The sequence below is a fragment of the Sturnira hondurensis genome, unplaced genomic scaffold (genome assembly GCF_014824575.4).
Source record: "Sturnira hondurensis isolate 20B ecotype Veracruz unplaced genomic scaffold, ASM1482457v3 Scaffold0009719, whole genome shotgun sequence".
NCBI classification, from domain to species: Eukaryota; Metazoa; Chordata; class Mammalia; order Chiroptera; family Phyllostomidae; genus Sturnira; species Sturnira hondurensis.
Genome location: NW_028082350.1, coordinates 16,825,853 through 16,851,805, shown reverse-complemented (window position 1 = coordinate 16,851,805; position 25,953 = coordinate 16,825,853). Strand labels below are relative to the sequence as shown.

General features: G+C 46.9%; 1 protein-coding gene across 4 annotated transcripts in view; it reads right to left on the bottom strand.

The window, feature by feature from the left end:
* Positions 1 to 25,953, bottom strand: part of NBEA (neurobeachin) — a 465,797-nt gene that overhangs the window by 169,364 nt on the left and 270,480 nt on the right. For all 4 annotated transcript variants that reach the window (XM_037057645.1, XM_037057647.1, XM_037057648.1 and 1 more), the window contains one exon: positions 11,804 to 11,928. In XM_037057645.1, the coding sequence (XP_036913540.1) occupies positions 11,804 to 11,928 (125 nt within the window). The remainder of the gene's footprint in view (positions 1 to 11,803; positions 11,929 to 25,953) is intronic.

Here is a 25,953-nt window from a genome sequence, read left to right as displayed (position 1 = left end):
TCTAAATTAAAGTGCACGCCATGCAAAAGTGCTTTTCCATCACAATATCCTTTATGAATTAGACCTCCATTCATCAAAATTACGGGCAAAGAGAGGTAAGGTCTCCGAGGGCTGTCTCATTACAAGGCTTATAAACACTGTCCTTAGAAAGAATTGGTTTAACACCCAACAAATCAAACTCTGATTGGGAAGAGAATTTACTTGAGGTCATCTGTCTTTAGAAGACACGCCGGACTGGGTGTGCTGAGCGGCCCTTAGCCATTCGTCAGGAAATTAACAAGCGAGCACTGCAGGCCACCAGCGGGCCGTAGGTTTGAAAAGGTGAATTCTGTGTAAAGCTGGGTAGCATATACTACATGCTTATTTTCTAAGAAAACATTAAAATACAAAAAAATTGTAAGGTTTCAGAGTTTTAAAAAAGCCACCAAATTATAGATTAGTAAAGCCAGATGCAAAATTGAACTTAGTTTATTTTCCACATGATGTTACAAATAAATATAGGAAAGCACTGGATACACATTAGATTTCTCTGCAAATAGAGAGTGCTTGAGGCGCTGTATGTGAAAATATTATCTAATATAGAATAAAAGTTCTTTCATGAAAATGCTCTTAATAAACAAGGATCTGTGTGAAACAAAGTGTATTTGAAAAGTGAAATAATGAGAGAACATATCGAGTCCTGTTATTTTATTCTATGTTATTACTAGTATAATTGTATTATTATTTAAAATACTTCTGTTATTTTAAATAAGTATGTGTTAAAATGCTGAAATAACAAATAGGAGATGTTAATTTGTCTTTATAATAGTCAGAGGAAATGCCTATCTGCAAAGTCCGGACAATGAAAGTAAAGAAATTATTTTATTTGCCCATCATGTCCTTTTCCATTAATAAATATAAACATTTAATGTGAACAAAAATACTACATAACAGTTTATTTCTCTTTAAGGAATTATTCTATAGTCAACTTTAACACATCTATACTTATAAAGAAAAAAGTAATTTACAACAAAACATGAGTCATAAACTATGTATGTGAGGCCCCTGAACAAAGACAAAGATATAATAAACCCACACCAAGTCAGTTTTAGTGCGGCATTAGCTTCTTACCACTTTTATGCTACTGTTATTATTTACTTTGCATTGCGTAACGCAACTCAGCTTTAATCTGAGATCAAAATGACCCCTGTGTGTGTATGTGTGTGCCTCTTGCCAGCTCTGCCTGCCTGCCGACCCAGCTCACGTATGTCCGCTGGGTAAGGATGCATGTTCAACGCTGTTTGTCTGCACGATGTAAATGCACACGGTCTATGACCCATCATCTGGCCCCTGCTCACTTCACGTCCGCCTTTTACCGACTGGACCTCAGGCTGGATGTTTGTCCCTGAACGTGCCGCCACGTCTCAAACCTTTAAGTCCGACACGTGTAATTTCTTTCGCCTGCCTTGTCTTTCAAAATCCAGTTTAGTTGACCACTCCCCTCTCAGTATCAACTCTGTACCTTATAAATTGTAATATATTGATATTTATAATTTTTTCCTGAATCTTCTACTTACGTAATCTCTCATTAGAGTTTAATTTCCACCGCATCACGTGTCAAAGAAGGTGGCAGTGAATGGAAGTTCACTGAGAAAGCACCGAAACACACGCAGAATCCACACAGTTAGTGGTTTTGTGCAAGTTACTTGAATCACTTTTCTCTTTACACCCTTTACAGCCACCTCCTAAGTGAGGAAACTGGGCCACGTGACGTGCAGTCCTGACTTGATTTTGTCTGCAAACACCCACTCACAGCACATTAAAGAAAAGTATCCAGGTCCGTCTCTCAACTTGTTTCCCTGCCTGTGAAATGGGGTTAAGTATTTACACACCGAGCTCTCACCAGGTCACTGTGAAGTTAAAACAGCACAGTGGACACTAACGGACTTTGAAATGCAGAATGACTATTTACATGATAAGCTTTTATAGATGTGCAAAGCAAATTAACAAGAGAATATTGAAGAGAGTTTACTAAGTACGTAATTTAAAATGGGGTAAGGAGAAAGGCAATGCTCTATTGCTTATAGTAGTGCTTCTAAGACTTACGGAAAGCAGGGAAAAAATGCAGGCTGACTTGAGGATTAAAAACCTCAAAACAAATGCATACGTTTGGCCTGGCGTCTCAGCACGATGCGCAGACAACACCACACTCTCAAGGAAGAATGGCTCCTTTCCCTTCGTCTGGAGTGAAAGCTCCCCCCGCCATGCACTCGGCACACTGTTTGCACCCCAAGGCAGCAGGAGACGGGCCCTGGGCTCCTCCACAGGCCCGGCAACCTGCAGAGCATCCTGCCGGCACGCGGACAGGTGCCCAGGGCCCAGAAACTGATGACGCACTAACAGCTCGGGTTCAAGACTGTCCCCCCCACTAACTGCATGGTCCATTCGAAGATATAATTGAATAAAATTTAAAAAGCATGAGTACATTTGACATTCAGTGTTGATTGTGTATACTGGTTATCTTAGGAATGCAAGTACTCTTTATATCTTGATACCAGAATTTATATATATATGGGATGAATTTAACACACACTTCTCTTCCATTGAGGGAAGGCAATGGGCAGAACAAAAATTTAGCCTTGCTTTAAATTTATCTAAGTATAAGATATCAGGAAATTCTATAGTTTCTAAACATCTGGAAACTGGTTTCACTAAATGGTAATCTTTTTTGAACAAGTGCATTTCAATATCTGCCATTTGATAATATGATATTTTAGCTTTAAAATTGTTTTGGCAAAATTACCCCTGTGGAAGGTAAACTGCTGCACTTCCTTTCCAAACCCGCGTTCTTGTACAAGTATTAATGACATGCGAATACTTGGGGGATCTTAAAGATTATTAAAGCTAAAATCAGGGCAATAAACACTTTTGAAGAACAGTGCTTCCAGTGACTCTCACGATATTATTTCATTTCCATTAAAGGAAAAGGTTTTAAGACAAATATACCTTTCAACTAATTACATTAGCCATGGCAACACGATCTCACGCAATAACATGTATGAATCTACCTGTTTACGGAGAAGTTCACAAGTTTGAACATTTTGAAAAAAAAAACAAAGAACGCCCAATGCCGCACTGAGAAACCTATCCCTCCAAACCGTTCTACACCAGACTGCACGGGAGGCAAAGCGGCACCGCAGACGCGCACATGGGGAGCACACGCCACACCGGAACAGCCGCGCACCAGAGACGCGTTTGTGAGCGAGTTCAGGGTTAAACCCTGCGTCTGACCCGGCGGCCCAGGCACAGCACCTCCTTTCTGAAGCAACGCCGGGCAGGGCAGAGAAGGAGAGGGCCGCTGAATGAGGACTGAGGATGGAAACGGCCGCTGTCGCTCCAGACCGAGCCGGCTGGCGGCAGAACCACCCTGGGGGGAGCTGCTAGTGACACAGGGACACCCGGGGAGGATGGTGGGGACCCTCAGGTAGTTCCCTGTCTCTGCTGCGCCTGATGCTGAGCCCGGGGCCCTCTCACACCATCAACACAAAATCACTGGGTAAAAGTAAGCATTTCCATAAACGAGACAGCCTTTCAATTCAAATAGACAGTTTCTATTTGTTCCACACACACTTTAAGTAAAAATCTAAGTAGTCACTGATCAAATTTAATAAACACAGATAAAAAATGTGGACAGTTTAGACATCAAGTTCCTCTTTTCTTGTGTGTTTCAGTGTGAATGCAGTCGCTTTAACTATGACTCCCATTTCGACACGTTTTAACAGAGAGCACACTGAATAACCCGAACAGTGCTACCTGTACCCCCACAACAGCACACCCGAGGCGCCAGCTGTACACATGCAGGGGACTGGCCTCCGACGCGGGGCTGCTCCCTGAGTCGGGGCTCACGGGGCGTGCAGGCCGTCGTGGCAGCCCCGAGCCGAGTCAAGGTCGAGGGCACACCCAGGGTGTGTGTGGGACGGGGAACTGGTGCGGGCTTGTGCGTGCTCCTGACCAGAGTGGATGCGACCCCCGCAGGGCGGCTGTTCTCTGCGAGGCCTGTGGACACGCTGCAGTGTGCAGGAGACGTGGTGAGTGAGCAAGGTGGGCTCTTGTTACGATGAAATGTTCACAGAAATTAGTGTAAGTGGTGAACTCTCACTCGGATTAGTTATGCTTCTAAATGATTCACAAGACTGTGAGGGGTAAAACGGAAATGGCCACCTAACAGCAACAGCCACTGCTCAGAGCAGAAGAACGGCGAAGACACTCTCAAGTGAAAGAGTGGGATCAATACTAACGTGACGTTCATTTCATGCTTCCCCAGCTCCAGCGCGCTGACAATACACTCTGACTCTGAAGTGCCCAGCGCAACTCGGGGGGCGCTGGGGCGAGATGTGGGGGTGGAGCGCACCTTTCACACTGACAGGCCTGCTAACGGACGGTGCCAATGTCCAAAGACACGCCCGGGCTTTCACAGTCTGGGCCTGGCAGCAAAAATGAGATTCCATTTGTTCCTAATTCAAAGTGTTCACACGTAAGCAGTCTTTCCTAGAGCAGGCCAGTGAAGGGGATGTTTACAAACAGCACTTTTAAACTGAAAAAAATGCAACTAAAAAGGTGCAAGAAACTACTATTGAGTTTAAGTGTGGTACTGTGTAAGTATGAAATGCTAACTTAATCATCTTCTTAATGGAGTGAATGCAGAAAACTGCATTCTGTGCTTTTTAAAGGAAATTCAATAAACCCTACTTTAAGAATATACATGATGGCAAACACAGACTCCCCACATTTTAGAGTGAATGTTAGTGTTTTAAATATTTTAAATAGAATTTCATTATGTTACAAATTGCATGGCACACAACGTGCGGAAAAACGCTAAGCACACAGGAAACTCGCTCCACTCGGAGCCTCTAGGAGTCAGGACGAGCAGGGAGGACGCGGCCACGTGCCTCTCTGTCCATCTGAGCGCGCAGCCCGGTGCCCGCCCCTGTGGTGCAGTGCACGCGGAACAGGATGGCGTGCCAGGGGCGCCTCGGGGACGGCGGACACAGCGCCCCTTACCTGGTTGTCTGCCAGGAAGTCCCTTCCCCTCTGCACTCTTTCGGCATTTTTAATTTTCTACAATGAGCATGAGGAGGGAAGGAGGGAGAGAGGGAGGAAGGGAGGAAAGAGGGGAGGAAGGAAATTGGGAAGCAAGGAGGGAAAAAAGGAGGGAAGGAGGGAGGGAGGGAAGGAAACAAGGAAGGAAGGAAGGAAGGAAGGAAGGAAACAAGGAAGACAGGCAGAAGGAAGGAGGGAGGGAAGGAAACTGGCATCACCAGTCCAGAGGCGGAGCTGGCAGGCGCGCAGCAGAATGGAAAGGAGACGAGCCACGGCACCTGGTGGGGTGGAAGCAGAGATGAACCGGAGGACCTGAGCTCACAGACAACCTGAATGCAACCCAAGTGGGTGGGGCCGACTTGATCTGGCAGTGGGTGGCATTCACCTGTACAGTGACCCTTGGGTTTTCTTTCTAAAACCTGCCATGAAATTGAGTGTGGCACATACACTTTCAAGTTCTGGGAAACGGGGGCAGGAGAGGCTCCGGGCGGGCAAGCAACTGGTTCAGAGACATGGAGAAAAGAACAAAAATGTTTCTTTGTAAAAAATAGAACAGTGAACAGATATAGGTGATGATATAGATATTTAAAGCACTTTAAAGGCACCAGAAACCCTTAGAAACGCGCTCTGATAAAGGGAGCAGACTGCGCCCCCTGAGTGACGTGAGCCCATCGGCAGGCGTGTGCCTTTACAGGTGACCCGCTATGGGAGCAGGTCCGGACGTGGCACGGAAGTGCAGAGTCAGGCAACGTTCCGGATGCTCCTGCAGTTTAGAAAACCCCACTGTACCGATGGAAACACACATGCAGCACGAGAACGACATTTGGATGCAGTTTCTGCCGGGCCTCCTGTTCTACTGGCTTCTTACTGCCTGTCATCTTCCCACTCGGAAACCCTCCACGGGTGCGACTTACAACCCCTCCAACCACGACTCCAATAGCCTCCTCAGCCTCCTCCTTGCCCAGCCCCCACCGTCCTCCGCCCCATCACACAGCACCTGTCCCTCCCGCCACACCCTGTGCTACGTGGCAGTCCCTTTCTCCGCGCTGCCACCGCGCCAGTCAGGCGCCAGAGAAGATCTCGGTGTCATTTCAAGTCAGGCTCGGATTTACTTCTTCAGGTAGGTGGCCCCTGTCGCTGAGCTCACCGTGCGTTTCCAATACCCCTTTGATGACTGTATTTATCATACGTGTAGTCATTGCTCATAATGCATAGTGTGTTCACGTGATAAACAATTAACCTAAAAACAGAGGCACAATTACAAACAGTTCCGTGCCATTCAGCAATAAATCCATTGACGGAATTCCATCAGTTCTTTCTCTTTAACAGCTTTTGACGCTCTGAGGGAGTAACGTAGACCCGAAAAACGTCCTTCAGGGTCTGAAAACACCACCCTCTCTAGATCTGTGCCACAGAGGCCGCATCCTTCTATTCAGCTACTGGAAATGCTGCATGAATGGTGGAAAATGCCCTGTGTAAACCGTGCAATCAATCAGTCACCAGCAAAATAAAAACAGAACTCAAGTACGTAAATCGTACTAACGTGGATGCTCTAAGTGAAACAGAAGATGCGGGCTGGAGAAGATGGAGGCTGATGGCTGTGAGTGTGTGAAATGGCACCGTGTTCTCGTATTATTCCTTGGTAATTACTGTGTTGTTTTTCATGCAGAAACTGTAAACCCGTGGCTGTCCCATCCTGTGTAATCCCGCTCATGCTGAAATCAGGAATGTGAAACGCCTAAAATCAAAACACACTCTGAAGCCTTTGCAAAGGGACCTGTTGCCGGGTGCAAACCCTGGAGGCTGCACAGGAGCAGGCCGGGCCTTCGGTGCGTCTGTGTCCTGGTGACCCTGTCCCTGCTGTGGCCTGCCCTGCGCACCCGTCAGCCCCAGTCCTCTCTCCAGACGGCCCACGAGCAGCCGCTCTCCGAGGTGCTCTGACCCGCTTGCTGGGCTCCGAGTCGGTCACCGTCCGTCCTGTGCTCCTCCGAGAAGCAAAGCCTGCCCCTGTGACAAATGTGTATCATTTTCCACTAGAGCAGGGCTTTTTAACCTCGGCGCCCACCGCTGACACGGGGGCTGGCGCTGTTATTCCCGGGGGCGGGGGGGGGGTGTCACTACCACCCCGAGGGAAGCGCTGACTCAACTGAGCGCTATTACAAGGCAGAAACTGCGTCTCCGTCACGGAGTCCAGCGCCAAGTATGTCCATGGCAGGTAAGAGAGAGTCAGGAAGTGGTTTTCAATGAACGAAGCCACTCAGTTCCTCTTGATCTGCTTAAAGCCTGCAGTCTGAAGTGTCCACGGGGAGACAGGAGAGCTGGTCAGACCACTGCTGCTACAAACATGCCAAGTCATGCTCTGTGACGCAGCACTATCCCAGGTCCTTTAAAGGGCGGTAAAAACTACAGGACGCAGACAAGGCAGTGACAGGATGCAGGGGCCCGGACGCACCGAGAAAGCACTCCGCCACCTCAAAAAGTGACTTTAACCACATTCCAGTGATCTATTCACTACAGATATGGCGATGCAATCAATAACACGCCAGCTACAATGGACTTACCAATGACCAGGTAATAAGACGCTTGCTGGGATTTCTGTGTAATACAAACAACAGGTTACTAGGTCGAAAACTCAAACCTCCTTCCTCAAATCTAACTGCAAACTCTTGGGACACTGAGGTCAGAAAGAATGGAGCCGGACCACGTGACACCCCGTTCTCAACGCCGTGCTGTGGCATCTGTGCCTTCGCTGAGTGCGCTCTGCATTTCTCGAAGACCGTGAGCAGCACACCAGCCACCCCGTGCACCCTTGCAACGGACTTAGTCCCAGGTTCATTACAGAGCCGCTTCCCATGCGTCAAGGTCAAACCCTGGCGGCTTCACACGCTTAGATACATCAGGTGCGAAGCTGACGTCTCTCTGAGGAACCTAAGGATGGTCTCATTCGCAGCTCTCAGCATAGCTTATTTACTGCCGAAGAAATGACAGGCTGACTTTGTCATCTTCACGCCACGTTCTTCCCCCTCTGGCTGGGCCACTTGCCCACTTCTGGGACGCCTGATCAGACCGGTCTCTGGGCACCGGCGTGGGGAGCTGCCATCTGGGGTGCTGACAAAACACCGCTCCCCTGTAACCCCACGGAAGGGAGAGCGTCCTGAGCAGCAGGTGACCGTCAGCAGAGATGAGCAAACTGAGCGAGGGCCTAAACTGTTCTTTTGCGGCATGACTGTTGAGCACCAGAAAGGCACCGCGAGCTAAACTGCATAGGTTCTGATGAAACGCACAAATAATATTACACAAAACCCTCTCTGTTCAATTGCTTCCTTATCAGCTAATTTTCCCTGAAGGAAAAAAAAGACCTTGGTGGTCAGAAGAGGAATTTATAAGTTTTAAAATATTTTCCTTATACTCTTCCATTGCTATGGTCCCTAAAATTCCTGGTGATCAATTAAAGTTGCTCTTGTATGAGGTTTTACCATTAGAAAACACCTAAATAACCCATGCAATACGTACGGCATTAGAAAGTTAAACACCAGGAAAAAATTACATGCCTCTAGCTTTGTATTAATCACATTTCAACACCCGAGGCTGAAAGTATATCAAATCACACCAAATCTTTTGCACATGACAACCTCATAAATTATTCAGCTCATTAGTATTACTAAGAAGCATGAAAAACTCCATCAGCGTTAAGGATGCTCTCCAACGGAAAAGGTCAACCAAAAGTTTTAATAATGAGGTTGAATATAAAATAAAATTATTGTCCTTATGTCTCCTTGAAAATATATCCAATTCTGATTACTTGCTCATTTTAAAGAAAGCACGGCTGATACATTTGTTTTGTGCCTGACAAGAACGTCAGGAAACCCAAATCGCAGCTAATTATACCTGTCCGTCATGTGCAAGTTCAGCCACAACTTAATCTAAAATGTTTGAGTTTAAGGGAAAATCACGTAATTCAAATACCAAACACTCAGGCTGCTAACTCAGTTCCAATTACATCCCATCATGAGAGGCTCAGGACAGACAGGCTGGCCCGGGGCTGCTTTGAGGACCCTGTGAGTGTCCGGCCTTAAGTAGCTCATGGTCATTCCCTCAGCTTGTGCAACTGCAGAATTTCAAAAACTCTGATCACTGATTCAAATTCTTCTGGCCACAGTGAAAGCTCCATTCATAAAATATTCATTTGTGTCTAAAACATTTTTTGCCATGATGTACATTAATATAAAAAAATTTGACTGCAGTTTCTGTGCATTTAATGCCTTATTTTCAAGATGAAATTGAAACACTGCAATTATTTAATCCAGAGGAAGGAATAAACTGAGTTTCCACTTGTTCTTGAAGCCCCTCCACCATCTGGAGGCTCGTGCCAGGATCACACCCTCGCCCTCGTCTGCAGGAGTCAGCATTCGTCCTGCGAGGAGCAGGCCCCCGGCCCCCCCACCAGACCGCGCCCCTGGGAGCAAGTGCAGGAGAGCTCTGCCCAGGGAGAAGGCAGGCTTCCTGAACACTCTTCAGCGTGCACATGGCCTTTGTCTTGGACGAGAAGAAAATAAGAACGTTCCCCTCTTCGCATTTATCGAAGAACTCGGTACTCAAGAGGGCTACGTGCTGATAATGCTGATGACGCAGTATTTGAAATCCACAAACCACCACACATTTTAAACCACACTTATGCTACACGCAGAGGATGTTGAGTAGCACTGATCCTTTTAAATTTTTTCAAAACTAGCGTGTTGCCTGGCTGGTGCAGCTCAGTGGATTCAGCTCGGGCCTGCAAACCACAGGATCGCGGTTCGATTCACCAGTCAGGGCACGTGCCTGGGTTGCAGGCCAATTCCCAACAGGGGACTCACGAGAGGCAACCACACATTGATATTTCTCTCCTTCTCTCCTTCCCTTCCCCTCTAAAGATAAATAAATAAAATATAAAAAACCTTGCGTGTTATTTTTAAGTTTAGGTTCATCAATAACAGTGATTATGATACTAACACATGACTATCAATTTTACAAGAATTTATGGCTAGATATTTTAGAACTTCCTTCCGGTAGGCTTTGACGTTGTTTAACGATAGAGCACTTTACAAATTAAACACACAAAGTACCCACTTTTACAGCAAACTAGAGGACGCATTTCCCCCCAGGCCGCTCTGAAGTCGCCTGCAGGGCGCTGCCGGCACACGCGGTGCCACGCAGAGCCCCGGGAGTAGAACTGTGGCGAATGGTGATCACCAGCAACATCACTTCTGGGTCACTGTGACCCCAAACTCTCTCCAGATGTTTCTAATTCCAAATGAGACAAGTTCAAGGTGAATCACTGAAAAGTTCTAAATTGTGCATGTGAAGTCAAGTTTTAACAATTTTAAGTTCACGTTATCAAGCATGCCCCTCTTAAGTAGATACTTCTAAGGGAACAAAAATAGTAACTCATTTTAAGTCGGTACTAAATTCTTAGGTGCTAAAACCCTTAGGTGACCTTCTGAGGTCATTAAAGAAATCCCCCTGAGCAAGCATCAACTGCATTTTTCCTAGTATGTCAGCCCTGTAGTTACTTCTACTGAATCGTTACGATCGTAGGTGTGAGTTTCACATGGAATCCTCATGTATTTACTCAATTATACTTTGAGCCTTGCTAAGTTACATCAATTCACATACTATTTGCATAACAAATTTTAAAAAGCTTTGCACATTTTCTTTTTACTAGAATTAAATATTTTCTCCATTTAATCCATCAAGAACATGAATGGTCTTATTATAGGTTATAAACTATGATAAATTTTAAAACACTTGGCTCACTTATTACTCTCAAATAAAAATGAACATAAAACCAAAAGTAATCGTAAGAACAAAATAAGAAAAATATATAGACATTATTCATGAACTTTTTCCAAGTGTATATGGTTTATAAAATTCTGATTTGATCAAAGTTAACTTGTTAAGAGCATTTAAAAATGTGTAAGTAGACAAAATACTGCTATACATATTTTTTTGGTGGATAGCAATCAAAAGTAGCAGCATTTTTATTAAATCATGAAAGATTCTGCTCTTTACCATTCATTGCACTACTTGTTTATAAAGAACTGCTTAGGGCAGAGTTCTGCTATAGCGTGACCCTCGGTAATGTCTTTAATGTTGGATAATCTCTCTCAAACTGTACTTTCAATGGAGAGCTGGGGCTTCAAGGAACACATTTGTAGCAGGATTTATTTCACTTACTTATTTTTTTTACTGAAAAGAATAGAATAGAATTAGAAAAAAGAATGGCATGCAATGAGATTATTAAGACAGTTGTTTCTGTTCAATACTAGCATGTGCATGTACACATATGTACACAAACAGCAGGCATGTCCACGCACGCAGTGTGCCTATGTGCACACACACACAGTCACGAACGTAGGTCAAATACGCATGTGTGAGTACGGAATCGCCAACAGCATTTTTTTCATGTCTGGGGCTGGTCAGAACTCCAAAGGCACTGGCGAAGCAGCTGATTTCCCCCGCGTTTCTGGCTGCGAAAGAAGCACTCTGGGCAATGACTGACTACGTTAAGTGTCTTAATCTCAGAAAGATGCCGAAGGCTCTAAAACACCCCAAGCAAGAGCTGGACGTTTGGACCTTGGCCATGAGCACTTTCAATGCCAGGGAAGGAAAGGCCTCATCAGCCCACAGAGGGGCGCTGTCCCGAGGGTGGGGGGCGGGGGCAGGGGACAGGGGTACTACTGACCGTACTCGATGGCCGCCTTGAGCAGTGCCTCCGCGTGCGTGGAGCCGAAGGCGTTGCGAACGAACCGTCGCCTTCGCCGCAGGTCGTCTTCCCAGTAATCCAACCGCCAGAAGTCGTGCGCCCGGCTGAGGAAGGGAAGCAGGACACGGTGAGCGCTCCCACTAACGGGGTGGGCCTGGCCTGACCTTTCCCTGTAAGTGAAACAGCCTGTGGGCCCGCTGGGAAGGCCAGGTGATTTTTCAGATACTTATCTTTCGCAGTTGTATCTGTACACGTATGTTTCCAAAGAACAAAACTGAAAGAGTGACATTCTCTGATTTTAGGCATTATAGCGCTCAGTTCTGCTTTCTTTTTAACGTTTGTCCTTCTACTAAAACATTTACCACGGGGGTTTAGTAACAAATGCAGCATCGAATTACAAGTATTAATGGCAGTTTGCATTCTTTCACACTGTTTGTAACGAGGCTTGTAAATCACGCGCAGACCTCTCCACAAACAGTGAGCAATTTAATGGCTTCAGTTTCTTAGTAGACTGAACGAAGCTATAAAATATTGCCCACTTGGATTTGGTGGAACGATGATTAAAATAATGTGCTGAAATATTCATTGAAATAATTCCCTGCTGCCCACAGCAACCTGAGAAAAGTGCAATTTTATCCATTATTAATAATACTGAATTAGGGCTGCAAAAAATTCCGCTATGTGGTAATTGTCTCGGTAAATTATGGTCCTGATGCTAACAGAGTCCTCTGATGATTGTACAGCTTCAGCTAATGTGAACCATTAACCACCATGGCCACGCGGGGCCCCCGTCTGACGGCGCCACACTCGAAACCAGGGTGACAGAGCCACGGGCTGCGTACGAACACACGGCAGCAGGCTCCCTGGAGATCTGGGGGCGTGTCACGGTACCGCTGTTTTTCCGAGTTAATTTCTATCAGCACTGGTGATAAACGCCCAGAGGTGCGGAGTCTTTTTTCCCCTCTTGGAGTGATATCCTCACAAGACAGTGTTCTCATTTCCCCGAGCAGCACTATTCACAAAAACACACGCAATGCGTTCGGCGAAGAGGCGACTCCGGGCTGCACGGTGGGAGGACCCTGCGCCCCCCTGCGGCGGGAGCCCGGTGCGTTTGCCCGTCACCAGACCTCTAGGGCGCTGGGCGCACATGCTGCTTTCAGTAAATACTCACTAGATTAATTAAAACGATTTTTTACTTTGAAAGTCTACGGATATGTATAGTCATTAAGAACAGTAATTCACTTTTGAAAAACATTTCCAATTTTATGGCTATACAATTTTGGTTTCTATAGCACAACTGTAAAAACATAATGTAAGGGGCATATAAAGAGCAGTAGAATTATGTGTTCGCAATATATTTCAACGTACTTGTTTTTCTAAACATTGCAATTGTAATTACTGAATTTTGGTCAAAATATGATCACCTGACAAATAACTGACAGTTAACTCTTATCAATTTAAGATAGGATGATCTCTACCCTTACAAACGCAGACTTCTGGTGGTTCACGGAAACCGCGCTGAGGTCTTGCTCTACAGATTCTCCTTAAGTGTATGTTCAAATCAGGTAACTGAATCCATCGGCAGGGCCCAGAGACCGAACGTTTTCTTCAGTTTCTAGCCAGAGACATACTTTCCTCTATTCCTCCCATTAAATGCAGCTGAAGAAATCCGGACACTGCATGCACAACCCAGGACATTACGTGTAAGACAAACAAGACTGAAAGGTGGACGGCAGAAGCCAACTGGCTAAGGCCCTTGGGGCCTAAGGGACAGCGCAGTGGTCAGTTCCCTGGGACATCTTTTCACCGTGTGTACCCTGGACTTTAAGGGAAACCAAATAGGCCAGCAGGTGCAGACAAAACAGAAACAAACAAGAAAGAGGTCCAACCAAAGCCTCTTCCTGCACCCCAAGAACCCGGAAGAAGTGGGGGAGGGCAGGACACTTCTGGACACCGCCACCCGCAGTCCCGCCCACCCCCACCGAGAAGCCGCAACCCCTCTGCCCCGCACCAGCAGCAGAGCAGTGAGCCGGCAGGAGCCTGGACAGAAGGCCCGGGACTCTCATTCCTGCTGGCTGGGGACTAGGCGCGCCCCTCTACCGCCTGCTAGGCAATCGGTGGAGCCCATGTGGATGAAGGGCCCGGATTCCCACCCACACTGAACAGGCATGGGGCATCCCTCCTAGACCCCGCTGGGTGTGGTCCTCGGGGAGACTCAGGACTCTTTCCACTGACCGAGAGCAACGAGGTATCCCTCCGCCTCCGCCGCAGGACAGCTGGTGTCGGGCTGCAGCGCCCACCCTGCCAGGGGGTGAGGAGGCCCGCCCACTCCCTGGGTGCGCATGGAGGGGAGCTGGGAAGGGTGGTGGTGCCGCGGCGGATGCCCCTTCTTCCCAGGCAGCCATGTCAGAGTAAGATGCAAGGTCAACAACGAGGAGTCGGGAGTGAGACAGAGCAGGCCTCAGAGAAGTCCAGGTTTCAACCTCAAATGACTGACCCCAGGAATCGGGGAGAGGTGGCCACAAAGTTCGCTTGGTTTTTCAGTAAAAATACATGACACAGTTTTCATTTTAACCAGTAACTTTACTGAATAACGTATTTACCATTTTGGTCCACTACCTCCTGCCATCTTTCGGGCAACTTTATACCTCCATCTTTCTAAAACTTTCTATCTTTTTGAGCAAAGATAGGTGCCTTTTTAGGTGCCTTTGCAGTCCTCCAGGGAATTCAAATTTTTTCCATTAAGACAATTTTGTAAAGACGGAAATAAATGGGAATCCGAAGGTGCAGTGTCTGGTGAACACGGCGGATGAATCAGAAAGCCCCAGTCAGGCTGCGACAGTTTTTGTCTGGTCATCAGAGAAACTCGCGATCTTGCCTTATCCTGATGGAAGATTCTGGGTTTTCTGTTGACTAATTCCGGATGCTTTTTGTCGAGCGCTGCTCTCGTCTGGTCTGATCGGGAGCAATGCTTGTTGAAATGAATCGTCCAGTTTTCCGGAAGGAGCTCGCAGTAGAGGGGTCCCTTCCCGCCCTACACACAGATGCACACGCACGTACGCACAGGCGCACACACACGCATACACACACCACCTTCTCTGCATAAAGACCGGCCTTTGGTGCGGTTGGTGGTGGTTCTTTTTGTTGCCCCACAGTCTCTTCCGTTCCACATTATGGCAAAGTATCCACTTTTCATTGCCTATCATAGTTTGTTTTAAAATAGAATGTTTTCATTGCATTTAAGTAGAAAATCACATGTAGAAATATGGTCAAAAAGGGTTTCTTTTGCTTAACTCCTGTGGAACCCCAACATCAAAGTGATTCACATAACCGAGCTTGTACAGATGATTTTCAATGCTCGATGCGGATATTTTGAGTATGTGGGCTATCCCCTGCGTGGGAGGACGCTGACTGTTCTCATTTTGTTTCTCGGTTTGATTGCTATCAAGTTCAGCTGGTCCCCCCAACTCTGGGGCGCCGACCAGAGAGAAACCTCCAGCATGAAACTTTGAAAACCATTTTAGATACTTTTGATCAGTCATAGCACCTTCTCCATACACCACACAAATCTTTTTTTGTATTTCAGTTGCATTTTACCTTTCTAGAAATAATGAAGCATAATATGCCAAAAATGTTTCACATTTTCTTCCATCTTCAATGTTAAAATAGCCACACAAAAATTCATCTACTTTGATACGTTTTTTAAAATGCATGCTGATATGACAGCTGTCACAATACGATCTAACTAAATTGTTTCAATGAAGTTAAAGACAACTAAATGTTACTAGAGTGATCGTACAACCTGAACGAACTTTCTGGCCCCAACGGTGGAATGTGGACAGAGCATCAGCAGAGGCCTGCGATGGTATGACAGGGAAGTCAGAATTTTCTGACAAGGATTTCAAACTAGCCCAGCCAAACAGTGGTCCATGAGCAATTGTGAACAGGCCTGAAACAATGAAAACACCAGAAAGTCTCAGCAAAGAAACAAAAACGGTCTGAAAAAATGTAACAGAGGTACCCAATGAAAATGTTACAAATGACACATACAACGAGCAAATTAACAAGCTCAGGAGACAGGCTCAACAACAGAGGGGGAGGATGGGCCCAAAGAAGGATTAGTGCACTGCGAGACAGAACAATAGAAATTGCCCAGGGCGAACAACAGAGGGAAGATGGACTAAAAAACTGAACCAAGAACCTCATGGACAGAGATGGATTATAACGTCTACCATTTGGCTTCCTGAGGTCCTGGAGGTAGATGGGAAAGAGCAGGCCTGAACTTGTACTTGAAAAAAACAAGGGTTGAATACTTCCCAAGTCTGTCAAGACAAAACAAAAAACCTAAAAAAACAAAAACGAGAACATCCATGTACAGATTTAAGAAGGTGACAATTCCAAACATAATAAACTCCAAGAAATTCATGTCACTGCACATCACAATTAAACTTCTGAACACTAAGGACACAGAAGAACCCACAAAGGCAGCCAGAGAGAAAAGACGCTTCACTTAGGGAGGGAAGCCCATCAGAGGACAGCACTCTCCACAGGACAGCTTTGGTTGCAGAGCCGGCAGCGGTGCGTGCTCGTGCCCGGGGCCCCACAGCCCCTGACAGGGTCCTTCCCGAGCAGAGAGCGGAAGAGACTCAGAGGTAAGGATAAAGAACGTGGTGCCGAAGGAGCGCAAGGGGCAGGCAGCCCTAGAAACACACGGGAAGCGATGAAAGCAGGAACACTGAAACACCGGACGCGAAAGCACACAGGACGCGAAATCTGAGTAAATACAGCAAGCTTCCTTCTCGCGAGTCTGCTGCACAATGTTGTCCCGTGGAAGCAGGAGGTGTAGCACCGATGCGTTCAGGTCCACAGAGTCGAAGGATGTTTAAGACAAATGTAAATGAGGGAGGTGAAAGGGACGCAGGGGAAGGCAAACCTCCTGTTCCTCCCTTGGACTGGCAAATGACACCCCTAGACTGTGGTAAGCTATGTAGCACACATGCAGTGATCAGAGCAGCCACAGAAAGAGCCGCACAGGCAGACACACTAAACGCGCTGCTAACAAACGATCAGAAAGAGAAACTAAGGTGACCCGTTCACACTCACATCGCGAAGAACACAGGCATCGCCACTCTCTGAAAGTCTGGGTGAAGCCACTTTGGCTGACAGAAGACCTACACTAGTACGGTGACAGCTTCTTCATAAAAGCAACATCCTCTTCGGATGCCTTTTGGGTAACAAAACGGGGAACAGTGCGAGTCCCCTGTAACAGCGGAGCGGCAGAAGGCGGTCCTTTGGAGAGCAGGCCATTCTCTGGCTTTACTTACGCCACCGGCTGGGGAAAGCTCTCAAGGAACACGGGGCTTCCCGACAGCGAGGGAACCTGCAATGCAGCTGGGGAAACACTTAACCAAGGAGGCGAAGTGCCTGGACAATGAAAACTACAGGATAACGAGGAAAGGAACTGACGGGGACACTAAGAAATGGAAATACACCTGGCTGGTGTAGCTCAGTGGATTGAGCGCAGGCCTGTGAACCAGAGTATTGCGGTTCGATTCCCAGCCAGGGCACATGCCTGGGTTGCAGGCTAGTTCCCAGCAGGGGACGCACAAGAGGCAACCATACATTGATATTTCTCTCCCTCTCCCCTTCCCTTCCCCTCTAAAGATAAATAAATAAAAATCTTGAAAAAAAAAAGAAATGGAAATACATTCCATGCTCATGGATTAGAAGAACTGACATTGTTAAAATGTCCAAACGCCCAAGCGATTTATAGATTCAACAGAAGCTGTCAAAGTTCCAGGGGCCTATCTGCAGAAACAGAATGAACAACCTGACCCATGAGTATGACGGAACCACAAAAACACCCGAGTAGCCACGCAATCCTGAGACAGAACACTGCTGGGGGCGCCGCGCTGCCTCACTCCAAACTACACACCAAAGCTACCGTGATCAACGGGGTACAAGCACTGGCGCAAGAGCAGACACACGGGCCAGTGACACAGAAAGGAGGGCCCAGGGACAGAGCCACACATACCCAGTCAGTCACCTGGCAAAGGAGCCAACGATGTTCAGGGGGACAGTCTCTTTAAAGTGGTGTTGGGAAACCTACTCCCGGCCCAGTCCCACCGCACAGCAGCGAAGCTGGGTCACGGCCTGACACCAGCACAAAAAAGCAACGAAAATGGATCGAAGGCGCAAGACCTAACACACTACAGTTCCTGGAGGGGAACACAGGTGGTCTAAGCGCCTTGACATTGGTCTTATATGGTCTTTTTTTTTTTTAGATTTGGAAACAAAAGCATAGGCCACAGAAGCAGAAACAGACAAGCGGGACTGCACTGAACTAAAGAGCTTCTGCACAGCGAAGGACACCAGCAACAGCATGAAAAGACGGTCTACTGAGCGGGAGAACACACTGGCAAGTAATGTATTTGGTCAGGGGTCACTTTCCAAAATATACATTAAACAGTCAGTCACATGACTCAGTAGTGAAGACGGACAGACAGAAGCCCCCAACAACCCGATGGAGAAAACAATCAGGCTGTCTGGGTAGGAGGCACACAGACGGCCCTCAACGTCGGAGCCACACTGAGGCGTCTCTGCACACCGACTGGGATGTCATTATTGAAACGACATGCAGTAATAAGTGCTGGCGAGGACGTGGAGAAGAGGGACCCTCGGGCACTGTGGGTGGGAATGCAGACTGGCGTAGCCACTGAGGAAAACAGTGTGGAGAGTCCTTAGAAACTAAAAGGCAGAGCTACAACATGACCCAGCAATTCCACTTCCGGATATTTATCTGAAGAAAATGGAGATACTAACTCAAAAATGTACGTGCACCTCCCTGTTCAGTAGCATCGTATATATGCATATATAAAGTTACATCTTTTTAAACCTATGTACACACACACACACAGTGGAATGAATACACACACACACAAAAGGGGAACCTTGCCATTTACAACAACAGGGGTGGACTTGAAGGGCAGCACGATGCTAAGCAAGCAAGGGAGCCAGAGAATGACCAATACCTACGATCTCACTCACAAGTAAAACCTAAAGCAAGGCAAAGCAACAGAAAGCAAACAAATAAAACAGTCAACCCGCACTCCGCACCCAGAGATGCAGAGCCCAGACCGGGGCTGCAGCTGCGGGAGTGGGGAGTGAGTGGAGGGGGTGGAGAGTCCAGAGGCGCGGACTTCCGGCGGCAGAGTCGGCCGGTCCCGGCGAGTCCTGTGTCAGCAGGCTGCTGAGAGAGATCTCAGACGTTCTCATTACAAGAAGGGATTTTTGCCACTCTGTGTGGGGATGGATTATAGACTTATCGTGATCATTTTGCAACAAATATTTAATCGTTACACTGCACTTCCGAAGCCAATATAGTGCTACACATCAATTATATCCGAATAAATAAACAGAATCATTTCCAAAACTTTGTTGAACATTTAATTCTGATTTCGGGTGAATGATTTTATTATTTTTATTGACTCTTGAAAAGCAACTTATTAAAATTATGTGCTTGCTCAAACTTCATTGATATTATCTACTTTTTTAAACTCACGCAACAACTAGCCTCCTTCTCTCCCTCTGCCAAGAAAACCGCACCTGCTGGGTCTCGTGAGGCTGCAGCAGGGATTCTCCCAGCGTCTCCTGCTGGGCAGCCGCCCCGGAACCAGACTCAGTTTCGCAGCCCCATTTAATCTGGCACCAAGCAGTGTGCACCCGTGTTATGTACGAAGTGTGTCCGACTTATTTCTTCAAAATAAAAAAGTTACTTAATTATAATGGAAGTACTAATAAGTACTTCCATATAATTACCAACTAAGTTTACAAAAAGATTATCACTTTAACTTCTGATTTCTTTATAAAATATTCAAAAAACACATTACAATGCTGAAAGCAAAACAAAATCATCGTGCTAAATCATAACTGAATTCTAAAGAATGTTCAAGTGACCCACAGGAAGGCCATAAAAGAAAACACATAAAACAAGGGGCAGAGAACAAACACAAGAGCAAAAGAAGGCTGCAGAAGGAATGCTCTCTGTAAGAAACCCGCTACAAATGGAGCAACACGGGTAGACTGAAGGTAAAAGGATAAAATACACGTGTCAAACGTTAACCAAGGGAAGTCAGTCTCAGGTACACATATACTTCAGAGGAAACGAAATTACTAGAGACACAGAAAGGCCTTGTCTAAGGATAGAAGGGCCAACTCACTGAGAAGAGGCCAACCCCAGGTGTGTGCGCACCAGACAGCGGAGCTGCCAAGGACGCCAGGCGACAACTGACAGAGCGAAAGGAGAAACAGATGGATATACAACTGGAGGCTGTAGATACACACACACGGAGGTGGGAAGTGCCAGCGGGGGCGCAGAAGAGCCCCCCGCCGCGAACCGGCACTCCCAGACCCGTCCGACCCACAGCAGCAGGAGGCACAGTGCTGTCCCGTGGGACGTGGGACCAGGAGAGACCGTGTCCGGGGCCATAATGCAAACCCAACACATTTCAACAAACTGAAATTGTACAGTGCCCTCTTCTACAAAAACGGAATAAAAATGGAAACCAATCATAGAGAGACAACGGGAAAACCTCCAAACTCCTGGAAATTAAAGCAACACACTTCTAGATTAGCCATGAGTCATAAAATCATTCTCAAAGGAAATCAGCCCAGTGGGCTGCAGGAAAAACACACCAAGAATATCGAATTTGTGGGACAAAGCTAAAACTGCACCGACAGGGTTGAATTTACAGCACTAAGCACGCACAACAGAGGAGACGACACGTCTCAAGTCAACCACCGAAACTCCCCTTCAAGAACGTGGACAAGGAAGAGTGCAGCGAGGAGGGGGAAGGAGGTAAATCAATGGACTCTGTGGAATCAGAAACGGAAAAGCGACAGGCAAGATCAACAGAGCAAACGGCTCGTTCCTTAGACAGATCAGTAACAGTGACAGAGAAGAAAGAGAGGACACACAGGTGACCACCATCAGGAGTAATGGGACGCCGCCACAGGCCTGGAAGACCTCAGCAGTGCGATAAGGAGACACCTCGAAAGACGAGACACATGTCTGTCTGACGCAGACTGAGTCCTGAAGCGCATGCCCCCACCGCTCACTCAACAGGAAACGGGCAGGGAAGCTATGAAGGAAATTCACAATGTTATTCAAGCCGCACCCCTCCCCCCAAAGAAAACTCCAGGTCCAGACAGTTTCCCTGGAAAATTCAATCAAACATTTAAAGAAGAATTAACCAAAATTACATGTGATTTCTTCTAGAAAACATTGGAAAAGGAAACATTTCTTAATCGATTTTATAGCCAGTATCATACCACTGTAAAAGTTAAAAACAGTATACGCAGGAAGAAATATATAAACATCCCTTATAAATAGACACCAAAGTCCTTAACAAGCCACTGGTAAATAGAATACAAGAATATTTAATAAAAATGTTTACATGATGACCAAGTGGAGCTCATTCTAGGGATGGAAGGCTGGTTCAATATTTGAAAATTAACCAATATCATCTACCATATTAACATCTAAAGAAGAAGAACTACATAATCATATTTAGTCAGCTTAGAAAGACAAAATTCAAAGGCTATTCACGATAAAAAAATCTTCAGAAAAAAAGGAGTAAAGGTCAACTTCCTCAACCAAATAAAAGCAACTGCAAACACAGCTAAAGCCACAGTGGACAGGGGGCGGCCCAGTGCTTCCCCAGAAACCAGGGCCCTCAAACCCGGCGTCTGCTCCCTCCCCTCGACGTGGAGCTGGAATTTCTAAGCTAATGCGATAAGGGAAGGCGGGGCACTAAAAGGAATACAGATAAAAAAGGAGAAGGAAAACGGTCCGTGTCTTGTCTATGTAGGAAATCACAGAAGTCTATCAAAAACTGGTTGAACTGAGCAAGGTGATGGGACGCAAGACAAACGTACAAATACCACTTGTATTTCTACGTGCTAGCAATAAACACACAGAAACTGAAACTAAAATGTGATGCTGAGTCACTAGAAAAGAGAAACAATTACGTGTAAATCTAAGAAATCATGTATACAATGTGTAATAAAAACTACATAGTACTAATAAAATAAATCAAATAATATCTAAATAAAATGGAAAAGCAAACCATCTCCATGGAGGCAAAGATGCAATACAGTAAAGATATCAACTCTCCCAAATTGATATACAGCTTTAATATAATTCCTATCAAAATTCCAGCAAGAGTTTCAGTAAACACAAACAAGACCTATGCTCAAATTTATAGGAGGAAAAAGCGACAAGAGTAATCACACATTCACAGCAACGAAGACTGCGTGTCGAGGCTGGGGGCGGACACAGAGGTCAGTGCCACGGCGCGGAGCACCGAGACGGACACCCACACAAGCACACCAGCCCGTTCCCACAAAGGTGAAAACCCAGCCGAATGGGAAAAGACAGCTTTTCAATGCATTGTGCTGGAGCAACTGAACAGCCACAGGCAAAACAAACTCCATGACCAACTCTCGCACCTTACACAAAAACAGCTAAAATGGATCAGAAACATAAATAATCCTAAAACTACTGTAATTTTAGAAAACTAAAGACCAGTTGGAGGGACAGGACTAGGTAAAGAGTTCTCAGACTTGACACCGAAAGCACATGCCATCCAAAAGAAAAAATGACAACTGGACTTCACAGGAATTAAAAACACTTGCTTTAAAAATGAACATATTAAGAGGACAAAAAGTGGATAAGAACATTTGCAAACCAGGTATCTGACAAAGGATAGTACCTAGTACATGTGAATTTTCACACCTAACAGTAAAAAAGCAAACTATACCATTAGCACATGGGCCAAAGACATGAAGAGACATTTCACTGAAGAAGATAAAAAGGTGGCCAATATACACAAGAAAAGATACTCAACATCATTCACCTTAGGGACAGGCAAATCAAAACCACAGCGAGCCCTGGCAGGCGTGGCTCAGGTGGTTGGAGCGTTGTTTGTCCTGTGTAACTGAAGACTGTCGGTTCGATTCCCGGTCAGGGCACATACTTAGGTTGGGGGTCTGTTCCCTGACTGGGGTGCGTAGGAGGCAACCGAAGGATGACTCTCCTCTCTCTCTCCTTCCTTCCCCTCTCTGAGAGTCAGTGAGCATGTCCTCAGGCAGGGATTTAAAAAAACCCACAGTGGGGTATCACTACAATTCTATCAGAATTGCTAAAATAAAGGGAGATACCACCAAGTGCTGCTGGGATGCGGGGGAACCGGGACCGCTGTTCACTGCCGGTGAGACATAAAACCGCTCTGTCGCCCTGGAAAACAATTTGGTGGTTTCCTGAAACACTACACACAGAACTACCATCTGACCCAACAGCTGTTTGGTGGCCTCTGATCCCAGAAACCAGAAACGTGCGCAGGTGCCCACAGCAGCTTCACTTGCAATGCTCCCGAACCGGACACCGCCCGGCTGTCCTGTCACAGGTAAATGTTGAAGCAAATGCCGTACACTGCCGTACACCCACACTGTATGGTGGTCTGCAAAGTTTTGAGCGATATGCACGTATGTATTTTGGGGGAGAAATCCCGGTTTTACTAAAATTTGTCTCAAAACCGTTTCTGATATAGAAATGCTTAGAAGTATTGGTGGGGAGAGCTAAGTAATCTTCACTGTGCTCGCCTTTTCCTGATGGATTACGGTTTACCAGCAAGTCGAGAGCCATCAGGGGCAGGAGGGCACACCCGCAGAAGACTCGGGTTCCAACACTGCCGTGCTTATTCGGTGGCTGTGCCTGGTCACCAACCTAGGTAAGCATTACTGTGTTTTCCCTTCAAACTTCCTTCTTTCTCCCCTTCCTTCGACATTTCCAGCCCAGAAGCACTGACTGAGCACTCGTCCCGGGAAGACCAGTCTGCCTGAGTGGGACGAAGATGGATGCACTTGGCTTCCTTCCCTTTGTCCCCACGCACGCGTTCTTCACCGCTTCCCTCTGAAACCCACCGACACCACATGTCCATAGGCCCTTTAAATAAGCTGCTCCTCTATCAATCCTTCCACTTAATATTTCAGCATAAACACACTTTGCCACAGTCTTCTGCAACACGTGGGACACTGAAAAAGTAACAAATAAATTTCATAGTGATTACAGACGTGGTTGTGTGGGTCATTTATAAGCACACAGAAGATGTCACTCTGTGACATGCCTACTCAGGTTGGTCTACTCTGGCTGCTCTGGGAGCTCTGAGTGCTGCGGTGAGTTAGGTTTGCAAGCCCTTCTTTCCATAAAGGAGGGCTAGTTCCCACTTCTGGCACCTGGTGGGCAGCTGGGGCAGTGAACACGGGCCCCAGGTTCTCACCTGCACAGGTGTTCAGGGAGCCGGCAGCTGGAGCGCTCTGCTTTTATTTGCCAGGGTGGGGCCCTTCTACCCTCTGGTGCTGCTGCTAATGACATCGGTGGGGGGCAGGGGGGTGGTGTGACAAGGTATATACATTTCTCTGTGCACCTGCCTGTGTAGCTCATTTTGGCCTGTCCTGACTGTCCATTTTTGACAGTGGGGTGTTAAAATCCCCTACTATAATTGTGTTGCTGTCAATATCTTTCTTGAAGTCTTCTAGGATTTTTCTTATATATTTGGGTGCTCCTATGTTGGGTGCATATATATTTATGATGTTAATGTCTTCTTGGTGGATTCTTCCCTTGAGTATTATGAAGTGACCTTCTGGGTCTCTCTTTATGGCCCTTTTTTTGAAGTCTATTTTGTCTGATATTAGAATTGCTACCCCGGCTTTTTTTTCTTGACCATTTGCTTGGAAAATTTGTTTCCAGCCTTTCACTTTTATTCTGTGATGGTCTTTTGTGGCCTGTCCTGACTGAATTAGAGGCACGTTGAGGCCACGTGTTTTGTGCATGCGTGTGGTTCTGCAAGTCCTGTGTGTAATCGCCGGGAAAGAGGAGGCAGATGGTCAAGAAGGAGTAGAGGGGTGCTTCCCAGCCCCGTGGGGTTGCAACGCTGCTTCTGTGGGATGGTGCTCCGTAGTGGAACTGGGGGTTTATTTCAGCACAAACGGCGCTCAAGAAATCTTCATTTTCCTTCATGAAATTGCTGATGACTACATTTTAAATGTATGGAAATGCACTCCATTTTCTTGAGTGACACTGCCCCTCCCAGTAACAGATCCCCTTCCTAAGCTGGCGGAAAAGCTGAATTCACCTGGTGAAGCATGACTGAACCGCCAAGTGGCTGATTTGTGTTTGGTAACAAACGCTATGTGACAGAACACAGAGAAGAGCAAAAGGCACAAAGAACTATGTTGCTGCAGACAGACCTACAACACGGTGAGAACTTGGTGGGCTTTTCTCACGTGGAGTGCTCGCGTGTAGAAACAGGACGTCCGCTGTGGTGCGTTCTAACCCGAGGACTGAGTGCCTGGAACAGTAACGCCCACAGGGGGCCGGTAACTGAGAGCTTGCTGCGTCACAGGCACTCTGGAACACGCGGTCATCGGTTCACTTTTCATACATGCCCTATGAGATAAGCACTGCTGTGACCCCGTTACAGACGAAGAAATGGAGGCCCGGACAGGGTGAGCAATCAGGACCAAGCCGCCGGCAGGTGGCAGACGGTACCGGTCCTCAGGCAGCCTGAGGGCCTTGCTCAGGGCCAGGCCAGGACCTGTGGGAGCACCACGGAGGGGACGGGTGGTCTCAAGTGCATCACATCCAAACAGCAGCACAGCAGCCCGGTACTCCTCTGTAACCTGAACTAATCACTCTGAATGAGCTACGCAGAGCCCTGTGTGCGTGCTGGGCGTCTCACTCACAATTCAAAGCATTTATCGCCCACCTACTAGGAGCCAGGCAGGGGCTCAACACCAGGTGTGCGTGGACGGGCAGCCGACGCAGCCCCCACCCTGGGAGGCTTTCGGTGACCCTCTCGATGTACATGAGCAAGGGAACCAACAGCTCCTGTGCAGACAAAGCCAGCTCCACGCTGCAGCGGGCTCCCCGGGGCCTCGGGAGTGGGCACAGAGCCTGGGGTTCACCTCACCACCTCTGACCCTCCCTCTGCCCTGCAGCCCCTCCTTGGGGCTGCATGCCAGCGCTGCAGGACCTGGTCACCTCTGCCATCCTTTCAGGGTGCGCAGTG